Below are 20,922 nucleotides of genomic sequence, written 5' to 3'. Positions count from 1 at the left end.
TTATATATTGTTATTGTTAACTTATGTAACTAGTATAAATGAGTAATAATTGGATTTTTTATGCCAAGTTGACAATGTACATTTTCGTAGTGCTAAGAACCAGCAAATATACAAATTCACAATATTTCTGGCGCCGGCAATATAGCCCGGCATTATTCAAGAAATATGCAATTTTCCGGCTATAATTAAGATATTTTGATGACAGAGCCGACAAAGTAGATGCTGCCGAAAAAATCACCGTAGGCCCTTAATTGGAACACCGTGGGCCAAATAACTTTATTTGTATTAGATGGAATTGATTGAATATTAATCAATCAAATAAAAAAATTATCACACATCATATACATGATATGCTAGCATTTATATACTGAGCACTGGCTACGGTTTCATGGAAATGTAACAATAATAAAAGTATTATTGTTACATTGGAGACTAATTGCCGGAATGCAAAGTTGGGCGAGGAACCGATTAATTGTGAATGTAACAATAATTACTGAGGCTACGGTTACATAACGTTATTGTTACATAAAATACAGCAATGTACGCTAGATTTATTAAACACAAATCTTCTATAGATGTATTGCTTAATTCTTTCATATGTACTAAACAATACTTGTAATACTGATAAACAATAAATATTATTTTTCAACAAATGGTGTATAACTTGAATAGTTTTACGTATTAATGGTTTTGATGTTCTTAATTAAAGATACTACTCAAGATTAGGAGTGTCAAAGGCGAACATATAGTTCAATGGTTCCACTTTTTAAAAGTATTTAACTGCACACCTACTCTTATTACTGTCTTTATACTTTGAACCAATTTCGTTTTCCATCGTACACAATTTCTACATTGCTGTTTTTCATTTAACAATAAGGCAATGTAACCGCAGCCTAAAAAAATATTGTTACCGTGATTCGTAATTAAACAGGTCCTTACCCAACCATGTATTCCGGCATTTATTCTCCAATGTAACAATAATATTTTTATTATTGTTACATTTCCATGTAGCCGTAGCCAGTGCCATTTATATATTAGTTCGAGAAATACTTCGATTATTCTACTGAAAAAAAAAATCAGAGTATTTTTGTGTTTGAATATTGATTGCATGATTTCGATCATTGTATGAATCGTGAGTAAATGGCGAATTCACGTCCTTTTTTGTATAATAAATGTTAAGTATGATAGTTTTTGTTAATACTCTCAAGTGTCCATTGAATTGTCGATTAATTAATTATTTCGTTTTGTCCGATATTCTTAAAGATTTTACTGACCTTGACCCGTTAGTCATATGATTACATGACGTCACCGTCTGTTGACATTCTCCGCCATGTTAAGGTTTAGCCGGGACACAGGGCTTTGTTTACTTGTTTTCATTTCTTAAAATCATAGATAATTAACAAATGCAATCTATAAGCATACAAAAGATCGAAGATTCGTTTATATAATTACCTAAAAAAGAAGAAACAGAAAAGAAGGAGTGAGTAGATTTACTCTAAAACATATGATGCACTTCAAAATTTGGTTTTGACACTTTCGCTTTTATTTCCCCCTTTAGCTACAGTGTCATTGTATTTCTTGAATGTCGTTTTGATTGTTACTGTTGTTTTCTTTATAACGTTTTGTTTGCCTACAAGGTCAACACCAAAGTAGATCATCCCAAAAAAAAATTAACAGGAAATCTGTCAAGTGTGCATGAGTGTTGTCTGTTGACAGAACTTTGTGACCAATAAACTCGTCATAGATACCAGGACTTAATTTTGTATATACGCCAGACGCGCGTTTTGTCTACAAAAGACTCATCAGTGACGCTCAAATCCAAAAAAGTTAAAAGGCCAAATAAAGTACGAAGTTAAAGAACATTGAGGACCAAAATTCCTAAAAGTTTTGCCAAATCCAGATAAGGTTATCTATGCCTGAGGTAGAAAAGCCTTAGTATTTCAAAAATTTTAAATTTGGTAAACAGTTAATTTATGAATATAACCATATCAATGATAATTCATGTCAGCACAAAAAGTGCTGACTATTGGGCTGGTGATACCCTCGGGGAAATAAATCTCCACCAGTAGTGGCATCGACCCAGTGGTAGTAAATAAACTCATCATAGATACCAGGACTAAATTTGTATATACGCCAGACACGCATTTCGTCCACAAAAGACTCATCAGTGATGCTCGAATCCAAAAAAAGTTTAAATGACAATATGTGAGGTTATCATGGTTATCCTAAACTCAAAGTCATCATTAAAATCAAACATGTTCATAAACTTGCCTGTTTTATTTGTGAATTTCAATTATTTGATGTGAAGTGTTATAAAGGTTTGTAAAATTCGTAGTTACTGGGAATGCCATCAGCAGACAGCACCAATTTTAGTATTACCTGGTATGTATTCTGTACCCTTCTGTGATTTAAAAATGAATGCTATTATGACAAATTTGAGGTGACAGATGACAAGTTTGATACACTGGCATCACTTATTACTTAGTTTGAATTTCATTGATAAATATTATCAGAAATGATTAAGATAATTGCGAGTATTTATAGATACTGGTTCTGTATCATATTATGTCATTTATTAACTCTGCCGCAAGTATAAAATCGGCTAGGATTTGAAAGTGTCAAGTCCCGTCAATATATATTTTCCTGCATTACCTAAATGTAAGTTACCGGATATAAATATTGATATAAATAAATAGTGAGCATGTGTAATTTGTTTTAATACATCCACAAAAATATTTTTGAGATCGTATAATGGTGTGAGGTCATCGTCCAAAGACACATTTGGTTTCCGGACAATTACTTAAGTTTAAGGCTATGTATCACTATGAAATTTAAGAAGAAGGTTCAATACCACGAAAGGAAGGTTGGGATTAATTTTTGGGTTGGTGGTCCCAACCATTTAGGAATTTGGGGCCCAAAAGGGGCCAAAACAAGCATTTTTCTACTTTCTGGTTAATAACTTGTGTATAAGTATTTCAATTGCTCTGAAATTGTACCACAATTTTTAATACCACAAGTAGAAGGTTTGGATACATTTTTGGGGTTATGGTGCAGTGTTCTAGGATTCCCATTACCCGTTACCCGGGGTAAGTGGATTAGGACAACGGGTAAGTCATTTTTAGCCTTTGTCACCCGGTGGTAAGTCAATTTTCAAGTTCGGGGAAGCCGAAAAACTCTTGAAATTTCCCGGTCCTCTTCAATTTTCCCATATCTGCTTTTTATTTTTATTAAATCACGAGAAAAAACTTTGATAAAAGATCGAAGATTTTGTCGATGTCTATCGGCACTTTTATTCAAGCACTCGTTTACTAGGTGTAATCAAGCGCAAAAGAGACCACATTCTTCTCCTATCATTCTAAAAGTCGGTCACGGTGTCGGTAAAATCGGAAAATCCGGATTGATAACTGGTGCTTAAATCGGGACATAAACGATTTTTTTTCTTGTCATCGGAGGAAAATAAACTTACAGTTGCATTTATTATAGCTTTTAATAAATGACATAGTAATAACTATAACATATTTGTCAAATTTAGTAAGAAATCGTTTTTTTTTAAATTTTGTACAAAATTCAATCGTATCCAGCTTTGTTCAGTAAATTACAATATTCAAAGTTATTATGGCGGAAAATTCAAACTGAATCTGTAGATCATGAGTTTGCATAAGTTTGGATTTACTTCAAAAAGGCTAAACGATATAAATCAAGCATCACCCCCACCAAAAAAGCCCAAACTTGACAAAAAGCAGAGAGACAAACTGTATGATGTTGAAAAAAGGACCAGGGGGTATGTGCCCTCCTGGAAGGATGAATTTCAATGGGTAGATTATGACTCCGAGAAACAGCTTTTGACCTGTTTATACTGCAGGGACTACCCATTTTTGGCCGGGTAAGTAATTTTTTTATTGATCTTACCCTTGGTAAGTCAAGGTGCCAAAAAAATCCTAGAACACTGTGGTGCTAACAGTTTAGGATTTAAAAGGACCAAAAAGGGGCCAAAAACAAGCATTTTTGTAGTTTCTGGACAATAAGTTGTGTGTAAGTATATGGATCTCTCTGACATTGTACCACAAGGTTCCATATCACAAAAGGAAGGCTCAGAATGAGTTTGAAGGTAATTGCCCAATTCATGCAGGGGCCGATAAAAAAGGGCCAAAAACAAGCATTTTTCTAGTTCCGAGACACTAACTTTTGTTCAAGAGTATGGATCTCTCTAAAATTGTACTACAAGGTTCCATACTTCAAAGGAAAGGCTGGGATTCAGTGTGGGGGTAATTGCTTCAAGGGGGACTCTAGGTTTGGGGAATTCTAATTTATTTAAGGTGTTCAAATTTTTTTTTCAAAATTTCAAATTTTTGAAAATTTTCAAGAAGAATCTTTAATTGCACAGTACTACGCAATAGATTTGTAAGATCTTGACACTTATTTTGTGTCAGAAACCTAAACTATGTCAAAAATTTGATCACAATCCAAATTCAGACAGTATAAAATTTGAAAGCTTGAATATTGTGTTCAAATTTGCCCCATCTGTTCAGGGTTTTACATCTGCAGTTGTATCAGGCTGCGTTCAACGAACCAATTTATTCCACTTTGGTTTTAATTCATATGATAGGTTAGAAAAATATGTGAATCATTGTTCAGACTTCTTACTAAGGATTTTTTGAAGGAGATTCATCGTTTTTGGCCAATTCAAGTCCCAAAAGTAAGAAGTTTAGTTTCTTTTGCTATATAATGTATGTTATTTATTACATGTATTTCAGTCCCCATGACATGAATAACAAAACCAATCAAGGAAACTTTGGTCTAACTGCTCATTTGATACAACATTAACAATGTTGATGAATCTTTGAAGTTTGGACTCACCAGTTCTGAAAAATGATATGTCCAGGACTCATGCTTATAGTCACTTCCTGTTTACATATTATATAAAGAATTTTTTTGTGGATGGCAGTGTTCTCCCCAGGCCGTTTTAGCGCCGCGATTTTCAGCGCTATTTCAATTTCCCGCTGTCCTATTGCACTGACCGCGTCGCTATCCCGTTCAACCGCGTCGCTATATTTTTTTCCGTATTTTTTAAAAATTTCCCGCTTATTTTTCTTTTTGGATCACGTGATTGACTGGTTAACGATTTTTGAAAGAATTATTTCCGTTGTATTAAAGTAACTCCGCGGGACCAGTCTAATAAATTTTACAAAATGGCGTCGTTGAGAGATCAAAATAAACAAAGATTTCAACATTGACATCTATTTAATGAATATATAGAGGCATATATGAATGAAATGAGAAGAAATAAATTGACCGCATTTCCCAACGACATTCACAAACTTGTTTAACGAACTTTGAACAAACACTGATTTTAACAACGATCAAATTGGCTTCAATGAGCTAGTCTTTGAAGTATTAATTATCACCCAATCGAACTAATACCTGTTTAATCAGCAATTCTACAGTAATGAATTTTACCCTTTGAAAACAATTAAGAGGATATGATTAGAAAAACAAACCCCAAGCTGATACTAGACTTGAGAAATTCACTTTCTCGATGTCCAGCTTGGGTGAAGCCAAGTTAAACGTCGTAAGGTTAACAGAACACTGCTACATTTTTTCGCTTTATAAAGATGCCGAAACGTATGAAAGGAATGGACAGTGCTAACAGAGACATATAATACATGTCTCGGGTGCTGAAAAGTTCATTTCTAAATTTATAAGGGAAGTTTTACCCCCTTCTCTGACAACGTTGTCTCGACCATTTTTTGAACCATCTACGATTATATCATTACTTTTTTTGCGTTTACAACCGAACTGTCGAACCTGTATTGCTTGAAAAAAGCATCCCTGTTATCAAGGGATTCATTATAAGTCCGTAATTTACGATTACTTGACCATACATGGCTCTTTTTCAAATGGATAAGGGAATAAAACAAAACGAAAATTTTGTGTAAATATATATAAAATATCGATATTTGTCAACCAATCATCAATATATCTTAATTAAATATTGCTTTAAATTTAATGTAAACAGAGGATGGCTTGGATAAGGAATAGTATTTAATGCTAAAAAAAGACACAGGTGTAAACAGGAAGTTATGTCAGCCAGTAAGGGAGATAATATGGGAGGGAAAGACCTAAAAGAAGTATTGTCAAATCTTGACAAACTTATCTGGTGGCATGTATTCAAATGTTTATAAAATTATCAAACAAAACCTTTAAAGGTGGTAGTTGTTTCAATTGGCATACATAATGTATTTGATTGGTAATTCACCTTTGAAATAAAAAAATATCTTTAAAATAGTTTTAAAGGATTTCTTTCATATTCATAATTGGAATATTTTAGCCTTTTTTTTAAGCAAGTCTTTGATAAGATTTGAATATTATTAAAAGGGCAATTTCATTTCTTCCTTTGAAATACTATACTCATTTTTATTGAAAAGTTGTACTTTGCTAGAAATGTTAATAAAAGTAAATGTAAAAAAAACTGATCTTGTCATTGAAAACTTTCTCACAGAAGCTGACAATGACTTTATTGTTGGTCCTACATGTTCTGCAACATCACCTGTTAGTGATAAGAAATCTTCACATCTAGGCAGTCTGGTATAGACCCACCATGGAAAAGACTTCTCCTTGGGTTTTATAGACAGATAATATGAGGATTATATGTATTTACAATGGAGACAAAATGACTTTTCTTCTATCATGTCTATATCCAGACAATAACATTAGCAAACAAAGGGGTAACTTCCATGAGCATGATGAGGACATCATTACAAGAGAAAACATCAATAGCATTATATAAGAAAAACACATAACAAATCAATTACAAACCAACCGCGCGCCGCGACAAAGTTACTGAGAATTGTCGAAAATCACGCGCTTACCACAGCGCTATCCAAAAATCCTGGGGAGAACACTGGATGGAATCAGCCTCATTTCCTTTTCAATGTTGACATTCTTTTCCTATTGCAGCTTTCACTAACTAAGCTGAACGCACTAGAAATGAGTAATCCATTATTGTAATGCAAATTCTTCCATAACTGAAAATTGAACAGAAATAATCAATTGTTTGAATTTTTCAAAAGAAACTACAAAGATTCTGACAGAAAATTTCTCTCACATGTCAAATATCCATATTTATTCAAAATGTTTTGGGAAATTGGATGCGTGGGTATGTATTTTGAAACACAGACTTAAGGGGGCACTAGCAACAAAATTTATTCAAAATTAAAATTATTTTTTTTTGTTCAATCATCATAATCATTAATGCAAGTGAAATAATAATTCACTTTTAGCAGCCAGTGACAGTGTATGGTTCAACTTTGTCAAAACAAGTGAAGAAACATCGATAATGAATTATTCACTTGCAAGTGATTAATATGACCTCAATGAATCCGTATTCATGTGACCTGATATTATTCACTTGCAAGTGAATATATATGAACTCATTGAATCCTTATTCATGTGACCTTCAATTTAACCTCTTAGCTAGAGATGGTTTATGAATCATGTGACAGTGTTAGGTCATTGAAGCATCTGTTATAAGATAGGGATTATATTTTCTCAGATTAAGGTATTTAAGTTATACCCTTGCATTGATCAGTGATCAGGAAGGACGTGCGCCCTGCACCTATAGCGCATATCGACCAGAAATGGTGCATTATAGAGTGACTTATGTAAGCGCCAACGTGGCGCACGATATTTTTCACTTAGTTTCGATACGTTTAGATATCGTCAAATGGATTTCCGATTGTGTTCCGTGCTGCCATGTGTGTGTACACAACTGTGTAATGTTCCTCCAATGATAGGAGCACCTATATATTTTTGGGACGTCTCAGGTGTTTTCCTATGGAAATAATAGAACCATGGGGTGTAACCGACTACCCAAAAAACGTTATTTACCATTATTCATGATATGATTTTTTTACAAAGTTCTTTAAATTTGTGAAATTTGGTTATACTGACGAGATTTGTCTCTATTTAACATTTTGTAAACATGCCTTCAGTGAATTGTTGTTTTGTTTTATCAATTAATGATACTCTCTACTGTTATTGTTGTCATCATGATGAAGTAATAATAATACAAGAAGTGCAGAGGAAATGCCAGAAACGTCCTCTAATACGGAACGTCAGGAATAAGTATGGTATCGACGAAGACCCAAATTTAATGTAAAAAAAAACATGAACATGAACAAGACAACAGTACCAGTAGAAACATTGTAAATTATTTTACATTATTTGAAATTGAAATAACAAAATCATAAGGGTAAGTACCACCATCTCTTTGCAGAGATATACACTTTTTTTCCACTGTAGTCAATTCAAATGGCCCATTCATTTGACAACATGGCCCATTATTTTTTAAAGTGGCCCCTTGAATTTAATTTTGAGGGGCCCTGGGCCCACAGATCACTGATTGATTGAACAAATTTCCATCAAACATTTGTAGAACAGTCAAAAAGGAATTTCCCTTATATTACAGATGCATTTATTGAAAATTTCAAAGGTGTAATTAATCACACCGGAGGACGATTTCATATATGCGAACCATTACGATTTTTGCGTAGTTTTTCCGATTTTGCGATAAAAACTACGCTGTTACGGTCAAAGTCGAATAGTTACGGATTACCAATCATTGCCGTTCAATTTTGTAAAACGCGGATTAGTATCATTACTTTTCCGTCCTCGTCCGGTATTTAGAAAACGCCAATGTAATGCTTCCGGTTCCTCGGGAGTTATCAACCTATTGTTGAGTAACTAACTGACTTCCGAAAAGGCAAACTTGCATTTTATGAAGGAGCTTTCCCCCTTTCTCTACTTCTCCTTGACAAAACGAAAATGTACGAGTCGAGAACATCTGAACAATTAATGAATGGAATACATACTACAGACAACATTTTAAACGACAAATTTTAGGGCACATCACTTTGCAACCACTCGTCAGTAATTTTTATTGGTAAATGCACGTTTATAGATGATTACTGAAAACTTTTCAAAAATACGGAAAATTTGATAGTTTGTTACTGATTGTGTCAAAAGGGGGTTGGCATCTATGCGATTTCATGAAATTAAAGTATGCCATGCATTTTTTCACAAAATATTAATTGATAATGCTGCTATTTTAGTATGTTAAAAAAATTAGGAGTGCAAAATTATTCAATGAAAAAGTTTACAATTCTTTAAAAGTCTTTAACAGAAATATAAGATAAACTTAAACCTTGGAATCAGATAAATACATATTCAAAATAGAACAGAGTTCTGTGAGATGTGTTATAATACTGTTATTGAACATTTTACTATAAACTCTACCTGATTTGGGCCCATACATATGGTTACCAGCCAAACATATGATTATTTGATGGGATGTCAAATCACAATTTTTTAACAGATCATGGTATTGGTTATTTCAACTATCGAATATTTTCTAAACTTAAAATAAATTCCTAAATTAGGATCAAATGTAGCAGTGTTCCAGCTAAACCATTTTACGTTATGTAGAACCAGGCCTGTATAATCTCTTGGAATGACACCCCAATCTTTTACTTATTATTTTACTACAAAACTTAAATAAAATGATTTTAGGTCCAGTTTGTCATTAAATTTAAATTCATACAAAATCAACTTGGACAATTGAATGGCTATGCATTTCAGTTTAGACATCAAACTGTCCATAAATTAACATCTATTAGTATTACCTCATCGTTTGTTAGACTAATATTAAATAAACCCCTGATCATCTTATGTCTTCTGATGCTTAGTACTACATGTATATAGACATTTTCCCCTCCATTGGACCAAGATAAAAGAGGAAAATAAATCATCTAGCAAATTAATTTAGAAATATGCATTATAAACTGATAGTCAGGTTAAGGTGGTACCCAACACTTTCACTAGAATTAATTTGGCTCGTTTAATTTTCATAAAATTTTGTCAAAGTATTTATTTTGACCCTTTAACAAAAATATAAATATTTCAAAAATTTTGAACCAACCATTTTGTCAGAAAAATTACACTGGTGATATAGCAGTTTGACAAACCCCAATTTTAATCGTTGAGAAGCTTAATATTCCTTCTACAACACAACATAATTAAAACGTTTAGCTGACTTTACAGAGTTATCTCCCTGTAGTGTTAGGTACCACCTTAATAAACAATTTGATAAGGCATTAATATCTTGTTTATCCTTCCATATTTGATTTTACTTGTGCTTATTAAGTGAATCTTCTTTGGTGTTAAGTTCTTCATTTGTATGTCCTTTTCAAATTGTGTTCGGAAACACTGTGTTGTGTATATGGATATGTGATAATTGTTTAATGTGGCTGTCAAGGCCATTCATTAGGAGGCGGTACCCGGTACTTTTACCCTCCTATGCTATTGACAAGTACCGCCTAAATGTAGCAATTTTTATATAAGATATTCATGGAATAAATTGAAAAGTACCACCTAGATTAACGTGGAAAGTACCAGTCAACATGAAAGATAATGAAACCCCTGGGCTGTGGCAGTATGTCCTATATAGTATATGTGGACACACATATATATTCTTATTTCATTTTACAGTCAGACAAGATAATTGTCATTTCCTTTATTTATACATGTAGGTGTATGAAACAAGGAACAAATTTAAACTTAAGATATAGTCAAGATAATAAACAGATCAATTTACAGGACTTTTGTTTCAGTATTGTGTTGTTATTATTAAATTTGTGGGTGCTTTTTACTCAAAGTTAGGGAAGAGAGTTTAAAACAACTGCAAAAAGTGAAATTAGATTAAGTGTAGAACGTACTACAAATGTAGTCGATGGTAGTAGATACATGCATATAGGTCAAGACAAGTGGGAACATACTATTATTCTTCTTAAATTGCAATATATATGCATACTTATGCATGAAGTGACCTTGGAAAAATAGATTATCTTTATTACATACATGAAGTTGTCTACCTAGTCATGTATTGATTTTTAGTGACAGGAAATTGAATATTTGTTGTAAGCTAAGTTTATAAGGACACAATGGATATTATATAACGAAACCTGCATGTCATCTCACTATAATCATACCTTGATTAGAACTCAAGGCTCGCTGAGTCAATATTGTCTACGATATAGACATTATGTCACGTCAGCAATAATTTTTAAATGAGTTTAAAAATACGAATCCATTGATATAATACCTGGGAACGGCTTCGAACCGTCCAAGTAAATCAATATCTAGTGTGGAAAGATAAGTGCAATAAATGACTGTTTGTATACTTATATCTCAACCTTGGTAATAAAAAATAAATAGGTGAATGACTATCTGGTTTTAAATTTCTTCATAGACATAATAGATATTGCACACCAAGTCTATACTACATGTACTACTGGTGCTTGAGGTTTTGCAATTATTTACAGATACATGTACTATTGCACATAAAATTTGACAATACAGTTTGAACTTGTTTTAACGGATTGCATCATTCAGTTGAAGAATACAAGGTAATCTTGTAAGTTAAGTTTTATCATTTCAAAGAAAAAGTTATAGAATGATGTTGCCGTAGTATAACTAATCATCTGACCTGTGTACTTATTTTTTTTACTATAACATCATTACATGTATTATGTACACATGTTTATTGATCAAATTTTGTCATGTTTCTTATAACTTTAAAAATTCTACTAACATAGATGTTGCTAATTTAATGTCTACTGGCATATATTTCATGCATGTTCAGGTCCAGAACAAATAAAATAATAAATGCAATGAAAAGGAAAGTTCTTAGCAATAATTTGACTAGTTCGAAGCACTGGAAGTTTGAAGTGCCACTGGAAATGAGGGCATGTTAGATAGGGGGTTAAGGTTTTCTCCTGCAACAGATCTGATTCTGTAAAGATGAATATGTGTGAAAGGTATGTCTGCATCAAGATCTTTTCCATCTACTAGTCCAAAGACCAATATTTAGACATTTTCTTTATGTGTCTAACTGTCTAAATAAAGTTTTGCAAAATATAACTAGTCCAATTAAAATTTTACTAGTCCAATTAAAATTTTACTAGTCTGTGTCATTGGAATAGTAGCTAACTGTAAAGGCGGTTGATTGAAAGTGATTTTTGAGGCCAAAGTTGTTTCCTTCAGAGTGTTTTAATAATCAAATGCATTTAATTTTTACTTATAATTCAAAATGTGAAGAGGACTAGAAAAAAAACATGGCCTTTCTGCATGTACTTTTCTTACAAATGCATTTCACACTGATCAACCTAATATTGATTTAGATTGATTGATTGTTGGTTGCTTTACGCCGCATTAGCACAAAAAGGCTATATCGCGGCGAAATATTGATTAAGAATATATTTTAAAAGTTCATTTGAACTATACTCTTGCTAGACAACCCTATAAGTATTTTACATGCTTCACAGAGACTCTATTGATCAAGAGACTTACTTTGTATAATACCCTAGATTTTTATCTGACAAGTTGCATGTTTTTAAAAGCTTTAATGATTTTACATTGTTTCATATGTATACATGTATTTGAAATTATATATTGAAATTAGAATAGACAGACCTTAACAATATTACTATAAAAAGGTGTGAAAATTAAATAGTTGTATCAATTATTAAAAAAACTTCTATATAATCAATGGCCATCTGGAAAGAAATAGTCTCTTTTTTCAATAGATTACATAGAAGTACAAAAAGACACCTTTTTTGGCATCCATTCAAACAATTTAAAAAATTAGAATTTTTAAGAAATATTTTTAGCCATATATATGCACTGGTATGTAATTATATTCAACATGTAACCTTATTTCCAAGGAAGTAGGTAGGGTTTAGATATTTGTATATGTCAGCATTTTTCTTTTTGTTTGCAAGAGTACAATAACTAATTTTTTAAAGTCATTCTTTTCTCAGAAAAAGTTGTATATATCATGTAAATATTCACGTGATTCATAAAACGAAAGTAGTATCAAAAAACCTTATTTGATATGATAAAACTGAAGATAAGCTAAACATTGTATTTTCTGTCAGTCGTTTGAAGGTACTATACACCTGTCAAGTTAGGTTAATGCTCATAATATGGATTAAGACTTGTAAATTTGATTACTGAGTAAATGATTTATTGGTCATTTCTGTAGTGGGTTGTCTCATTGACCATGTTGACATTTACATTGTTGAGTTGCAGTTCTAAAGGACATATTTTGGGTGCACACACATTTCTCGATGCTCCTGATATATACCTCGTCTTTCCTTTTATTCACATGTTAAGTGACTAGATTTTCAAGAAAACACAGTTATAGGTATACATATTACATTGTATATATATTGAATAGAATTATATGTAGTATTCATTAGATTATGACCAGTTAATTGAAAATCTATGATTTGGTGTCAGAGGTTGTCTGGAGAATCAATTGTCTATTACAAGACGTTAAAGAACACATTAGGCCTATAATTCATATATAATTCTGGAACAAATGCTATTACAGTTAGAAGATCAATTCAACATTTGAAAATTTATTTTTCAGGTGATTAAGGAAGTAAATTGGTAAATAGACAACACGTATAGAAGTTTTGAGACAAACTCGTTAGCTAGGGAAGTTACACAGTAAGGTAGTGATACCAGTTGTTGCATACTCTCTCCTAGATAGGATACCAGTTCTGGTGTTGTGAACAGTTTTCCTGGCTGGTTTGTGGTCAGTCTGTGAGCCAAATGCATGACAATATGGTATGTATCACATATTGTTATTATAAAAAATACCAAGTTAATATGAAAAAGAAGATGTGGTATGATTGCCGATGAGACAACTCTCCACAAGAGACCAAATGACACAGAAATTAACAAATATAGGTCACCGTACAGCCTTCAACAATGAGCAAAGTCCATTCTGCATAGTCAGCTTTAAAAGGCCCCGAATTGACAATGTAAAACTATCAAGGAGAAAACTAACTTAAGTTCATGTTTGGCTAATTATATGTGTTTTGTTGATATAGTCTCCACACTGGATTTCAGGCCCTGCAGCCCAGGCTTGTAAAATGTACTGGGGCCTTGAAAAAAAACTATCTACAGATCAACAGAATCTTCATATCTCAACCAAAATTTTCCCAAAATTCAGCATCAGGAGTCGGTTTTCACATAAAAAAAACTTCCAACTAAGATTGGTCTTCAGTCATGAACAAATCAGTATACTTACGATCAATTTTAGTCGAAAAGTTTTTTTTGTGAAATTGACTCCAGGTCTGTATACATGGTATAGTAGATATATAGTTCATCGTGCAGACTGAAATCTGTATGATTTTTGTTTTGGCTTTTCTATATTTGCGATTTAATATTTGTTCTTTTTCTCTTCCTTTTAGTGGACTTTTTTTTGTGATTTCATTTCAGAGTCTCTCCATCTAAAACTATATTTACCATGTACATGTAATTTTCCCTTTATGGTGTTGTTTATTAACAGAAACAAATATCATGTTAACAAGATCAAATTTCTATTTCAACTTTATTGTATATTCAGTGATGTACGCACATTAAGCTCTCCTACAACCATTAATTTGACGGAATAGTAAACACCAAAAGTTTACATATTATTATTAAATTGTGTATTTATGTTGTACAATACTTTATCCCTGGAGGTAATTTTCTGTGATAAATAGATGGGTCACAATTTCTTGTTATCTATGTCCAAACATTTGATTTAGGTCTTATTTCATAACCCGGTCAGTGACCTTGAGCAGATATAATATAGTTTTTAACAAGATTTAAAAATATTTTAAATACTTTGTAATAATTCAAGCATGGATTATTTATGTATACTTAGTTAAGGATATACCTACTTACACAACACAAACATTTTAAGATTATTATATGGTAATAATATAATGTATGTTAGGATATATATACAAATGTTACAATACAGAAAGGAAGTGTGCAATACTTATAATAAACATATTTTGTTAACCAATTGAATTACACTACTTAAATATTTCATTAAAACACGTACAAGTTAAAAAGATACTATTGCAAATTTACATATATATAGGTATCATCGGATATTTGTGGAATTTACTGAACAGTTTGCATAAAAACTGCAAAAAGGGTTGGAAAAAGATTTTTTTTCCAGTACAAAAGTTACTCATTCTTCATGGTTGTATTCCCATTTGACAAATCTTTTTCCAGATAGGTTGTTCTGAGCGACGCTCTTTAAAATTTATTAATTCTTGATATTGTTGATTTAGATTGTTGCAGTCAATGCAGGTTTACTCCAAGGATTTTTTTTAATGCACTAAGTGATGTTTTTTTTTTACATTGCTCCATAATTGTATGAAATTGAATTAGAAATTAACTTTTATAAGTCTAAAAGGACAAACTAAATGTAGATTATAAAGTATGAAAGGAATTCCCAGCTGTTTCATTACATACAAGTATACAATGAGTATTGATCGTATATATGTAAATGTAGGCATGTCCTTGATTGCATTGTTGTCTTTTGACCGATAAACAAAGATAGTATATTAACGTAATGCATCTCATTGTCTGTGTCTATATAAAGTCTGGTGTATGTATTGACAAAGATGAGGGGTTTAAATGAGTTTTGAATTACTATACACTGGTTACACTCGAAGGGTGACAAATGTATATTGTATAGGTTTGATCATTTCCCATTTACTGCCAGTTTATGATCTTTTACCTATGTAGAGTAAGAATAATAAGGACATCTACAGTAAATTCAGAAATTATTCTGATGTTTTTAATTAAGGGGGAATAAAGCAAGTGAGTGAGTATCGCAAGAATAAGAATTTGCATTTGGGTAACTGAAACATAGACCTGTATGCAGTTGTTTTTGGGATACGATTGCTTTCAAGCAATCTGTAGACTTATACCGGTGGCTCAGGACAATGCCCTCACGTCAACCGTTTTATTCTAAACATTAAGGACCATCTCAGATTGTTATGATTGTCTTGGTTTAAAAGGTAAAAAAAAACAAAGGGATTGAACTTAAACAACTTTCCTATAATGTTCTTTTTATAATCTTCTTGTTTGATATAGGGATACTAGGTTAAATGATTGCTCTGGATCCCCACTCAATTGATTGATTTAAAACTTATGGGATCCTGTCTATGTATGTCTGCTATTTAGGGTTGTTGTTGTTGCATAATTTTAAATCATATGCATCATTTAAATTAAAATAAATGTAGTCCACATCGTGAAGGTTTACTTTCAACACCCCTTCAGGCGAAATGGAGTCTTCCATATTATCGTTTCGAGTTGTCTCCCTTCCGGAAGTCACTTCCGTAAATTCTGAATCAAAATTACACATTGAGAAATATTAACTCATTCTGTCAATAAACGTCGTATTTTATTAAAAACGGTCGCAATTTAAACCAATGAATGTGTAAGGAAAGGAGTCATGATCACTGACCCAAAGGAAATTAAATATTTAAAGAGTTAGGAATGGGGTTCCTCCTAGAATTAACGTAGGAAATTTTTCCGAAAATAGGTGATAAGATATGAAGTGAAATACTTCTCTCACTCTGAGTCTCAGTGACTGCTGTGGAAAGTAAACTTGGAACTGATAGTATAAAAATAAAACACAATAGACCTAAGTACATTGTTCATACACATTTAACTGGGATTGGCTATTTTGTAACTATTCAGATTACGTAAATTACATTTTACATGTGCAGTTGAATTTAATAGTTTTGAAAATAATATTATCCAGCTACATGTATACATGTGTCAATGAAAACAATGGCAATCGTATCCCTCAGAGCAATCTGCTCTTTGATTTGAAATAGCAATAATTGAACACACATTTTTGTCCATTCTTGAAAAACGGCAATACTTAAAATGCACGCAATAATTTCTAAATTTGCAGTATGAAAAGATTTTTTATGTCCCATTTATGGGCATTATGTTTTCTGGTCTGTGTGTCCTTCTGTCTGTCCATCTTCAGGTTAAAGTTTTTGGTCGAGGTAGTTTTTGATGAAGTTGGAGTCCAATCAACTTGAAACTTAGTTCAGATGTTCCTTATGATACGATCTTTCTAATTTTTATGCCAAATTAGAGATTTTACCCCATTTTCACGGTCCACTGAACATAGAAAATGATAGTGCGAATGGGGCATTAGTGTACTTATGACACATTCTTGTTTGACCTTAGAAAGACATACGATAACATATATTTTCTGATGTAACTCTTACTAACCCATTAAGATAGTCAGATTATGACAATTTTTAAAACTGCATATTTCATTTACAAAAAATGAAAATGATCATACATTAAAAACAAAAAAAAATAACAAATTCACTTCCTCACTGTATGAGAATTCAGAAAAATGACTGAAGCTTGCTTTAATCCATATTTATATTTATATTTCTCAACAATTTAGTCCTTACAATTAACCACAATGACAGCGCAAGCCTATGGCAATAAAAATATTCTTGAACCAGTGAAATTTTCTGAAATAAAGCCTCCCCAAGTCATTTGAAATTTAATGATCAGGATATTTTATAAATAAAAGACCAATTTTAAGGCTGGTATTAGAGTCAAAAAGTTTTGTGTTGAGACTGCACACATGTATGATGATACATGTATACTTTATTATTAGATATTATAAAATTAATGTTTGAATCAATCTTCTTGACCTAGCTACTTATAAGTTGTAAATACTATTTCCTTCCTTAAATCTTAGTCAAAACAAAACATCATTGTGATAATTGTCGTAGACATTGTAAGTGGATCAATAGTATGTTATTTATAGATTATCTACAACATGTACAAGTGTCTCTTTTCCTTATATATACATTATCTATAAGTGTCTTTTGTACTAGGCACTAAATCTGCTGTGTAAGGATTTTATAACTAAAAAATGTATTTATGTGTCCTTCGAAATTTATTTATTGGTTCCAGGTATGTCTATAAAATAAATATGTGTATATGCTTATGCCAAATAGTTATAGATTTTGGGCAGTTAGTCCTTCAGTATATTTTGCTGAAAATATATTTTACGTGTATACATGTAAAAGACAAAAATTTGAAGTCAAGGTTACTAATTTTATTAGATGGTGGTTTACTGATTGTAAAAAGAACTTGTTTTTGTCGTACAACTGAATTTCTATATTCTTCATGTTCTTCAATCTCTGAAACTTTTTGTCTTTAGCACTACAGATTCAAAGCATGTTAAATGTTATGTACCATCATCTGTCTTTTTCTTATATATTTTCTTCAAGCATTGTAGAGATGGCAGAAGAAAAAGCCTTAATCCATCCTTGCTTGGGTATATAAGGATACTTATACACTTCATATTGTACTTGAAGGAACAATATGAAACTGAATATAGTTTTTTTCTAAATCAAGTTATTAATTTCAGGCCTCAGCTGACGAACCAGCCAGTATGGAGTGTATACTGAAGTCTGAGTTGTTCCCAAAGAAATCTTTGGTGTGTGAGGATGATTCTCTACAGGTACCCTTCCCTCTGCTGTGTGGAGAGGCTGTGGAGTACCTAGGGAGGACAGCTGATGGGGTCATTGCTCTCTCCAACTTCAGGCTATTGGTCAGGTCTAAGGACAGCTTTATCAACATACCTCTAGGGATGGTGGAGTTGGTTGAGTGTAGGGAAATATTCTCTGTTAATATCTACTGCAAGGATGCCACCGTTGTCAGGTAAGCCTATAACCATATCCACCAGTTATTAGTGCTGGTGATATACATGTACAGCCTGACAGAATGAGAAGGCTGACAAAATTTCAATCAGTCAGTTAGGAACAAATTATTGGCACTTTCCATTGGTGAAGTGGAATAAAATTGCTGTTCTCTCTGTTTACTCATGATAAAAAAAATATACCTTTAGTGAATAAAGAATTCCTAGCCACAATTTTCTTAATAAGGAAACCCTCAAAAAAGTCACATGTTTTTTTTATCATGAAGATAGAAACAATTTGAAATGTAGATCTACAAGGATATAAACTCCTATACTACAATACAATGCACAACTATTTGTTAAGCTGATTTATATCTGTCAGTTTAATTTCATGTAATAAAACATTTATTATCTGTTGATCTGTAGGCTGTGTCCTTGTAAGGTTTATTTTTAGAAGACAGAGATATGATATTACATAAAATACAAGAGAAAAATTTAAATCTTCCTGTATCATACAAATTTCTTTTGCTTACTTTACATAAAAGTGCTGAATATTCAATGCAAAGTCTAAGATTTAAGTTTAGCCAACAGTATATTCTAACTATTCATAAATTATATATAACTGCCATTTTGATGATGGTCCTAATAACCATAACATAAAATGTCTATTTAAGTAGAGGGGACTGGTAACAATTAAAAAACCTGGAGTCTTGATTGTTTAAGAATTGTGAATGAAATTTAGATGATGGTCTGATTACTGCTATGATTTTTTTTATTTTTCTTGGAAAAGCTATTGTCTCCTACAATAATGGCCGACAGGTTTTGAGTAACGATCACCAAGTCAAAATTTAGTGAAATCTTGGCTGGATTGCTAGTTAAACATTTTGTAAGATAAGATAACTGTCAATTATGTCTGATCGTAAAAGTTTATTAAATTGATTTGAGAAATATAACCAGAGGCCACAGACAGATATATAACAAGTGATATCAATTTTGTGGCTTTCTTTTTAATTGCCTGACATTTTTAGACGTTTAAAGAAAGGTATAAAATATTTAGCTTGATATGCTGTAAATTCAGAAATTGATGTGAGGTTTTTATTTTTGCCAAAGATGCGACAGAGTTGTTAATGCTATAATTCTTAACCCGCATTTAAAAAAAATTCATATGATTTACAGCTAATTTCCTAATGCATGTAAAGCAAAACTTTGGTTGGCTTGCTTGCTTTGTTTGTATAATTGTTTATACAAGCTTTGTAAATAAGATTGACATTTTTAAACAAGTTTAACCTGTATATATAATATTTGAATTGAATGGGGTGTTATCCTAATGATTGTACAATATAAAAAAAAGCAAGAAAGCTAACTAAAGTCTTGCTCTACATGCTGTAGGAAATTAGCTGTAAACAGAATTTTTCTCAAAATCGTAAAAATTGAAATCGCATTTAAGTCTAAAATGACAAAATCGCAATAATAAATGCATGCAATAATCTCTGAATTTACAGTACTTTATTGAGGATTGCCCTAAGTTCATGAAGTTACCATTGGTCACAATTTGGGATAACTATAAAATATGTTGCATAATTAACACTTTTACATGTATATAAAATGGGGGGGTGGTGAGTCAATCTTAGTCATTTGATTCAAATGAAAGAGTACAACATATATATATCATGTACCCTTCATCTCCTTTTAGAAAACAAAGAATGTCTGCTCTTGTTCTCATGAAATCACTAAATGATATAAGATGAAAGAATTTTCCTGATTCAACATTCTTACTATCAACTTGATCAACTTGAATTTAATATGATTGTATTGTATAAATTTACATGTATGCGTTACACCAGACTGATCTAGTGTAGATAATTACCTATTCACCAATCATTTCTTACTTTCTGTTATAAGATCGGATTAAAGTTATAGGACTAATTTTTGACTTTATATTTATTTGAACAGATTAAATCAATTATAAAATGTCTTTGTTGTTTTATCTTTAAAAGTAGATCTCTCGTCTCTATTAAAGGAAAGTAATTCAGAAATCCTTCATTAAAATATTATGTAATATGAATAGATATACATGGTCTTGTTGGTTTTTTTTTTTTTTAAATCAAATTATATTAGTATATAATAAGGAAAATACAGCCCTAGTTATTAAAAGGAAATCTTTAAAGTATTTTGAATTGGCAATTTGCAAGGACAAATTCTTTTCAACATATTGAAGAAAGAATTATTCAATAGTAATTGGGTGGAGTTTATACTTTATAACATAGAAAAATGGAATGCGATATGAAAACCTGGATATCTAATTGCTTGACTGCTTAACAAAT

The 20,922-nt window shown here is 31.8% G+C and overlaps 1 protein-coding gene across 3 annotated transcripts in view; it reads left to right on the top strand.

Annotated features, from left to right (window-relative positions):
* Positions 1-1,312: 1,312 nt before the first annotated feature.
* LOC143076496 (phosphatidylinositol-3,5-bisphosphate 3-phosphatase MTMR3-like) overlaps positions 1,313-20,922 on the top strand; it is a 40,069-nt gene continuing 20,459 nt past the window's right edge. For 2 of the 3 annotated variants that reach the window (XM_076252309.1, XM_076252306.1), the window contains exons 1-3: positions 1,313-1,480; positions 13,490-13,689; positions 18,329-18,621. In XM_076252309.1, the coding sequence (XP_076108424.1) occupies positions 13,675-13,689; positions 18,329-18,621 (308 nt within the window). In that variant the 5' untranslated portion in view covers positions 1,313-1,480; positions 13,490-13,674. Of the gene's footprint in view, positions 1,481-11,337; positions 11,463-13,489; positions 13,690-18,328; positions 18,622-20,922 lie in introns of those variants that run through there. The other variant, XM_076252307.1, reaches the window with a different exon arrangement.

Source organism: Mytilus galloprovincialis, chromosome 5 (assembly GCF_965363235.1).
Source record: "Mytilus galloprovincialis chromosome 5, xbMytGall1.hap1.1, whole genome shotgun sequence".
Lineage (NCBI taxonomy): Eukaryota > Metazoa > Mollusca > Bivalvia > Mytilida > Mytilidae > Mytilus > Mytilus galloprovincialis.
The sequence above is the reverse complement of the archived record's forward strand: the minus strand, read 5'-3'. Positions and strand labels throughout refer to the sequence as shown.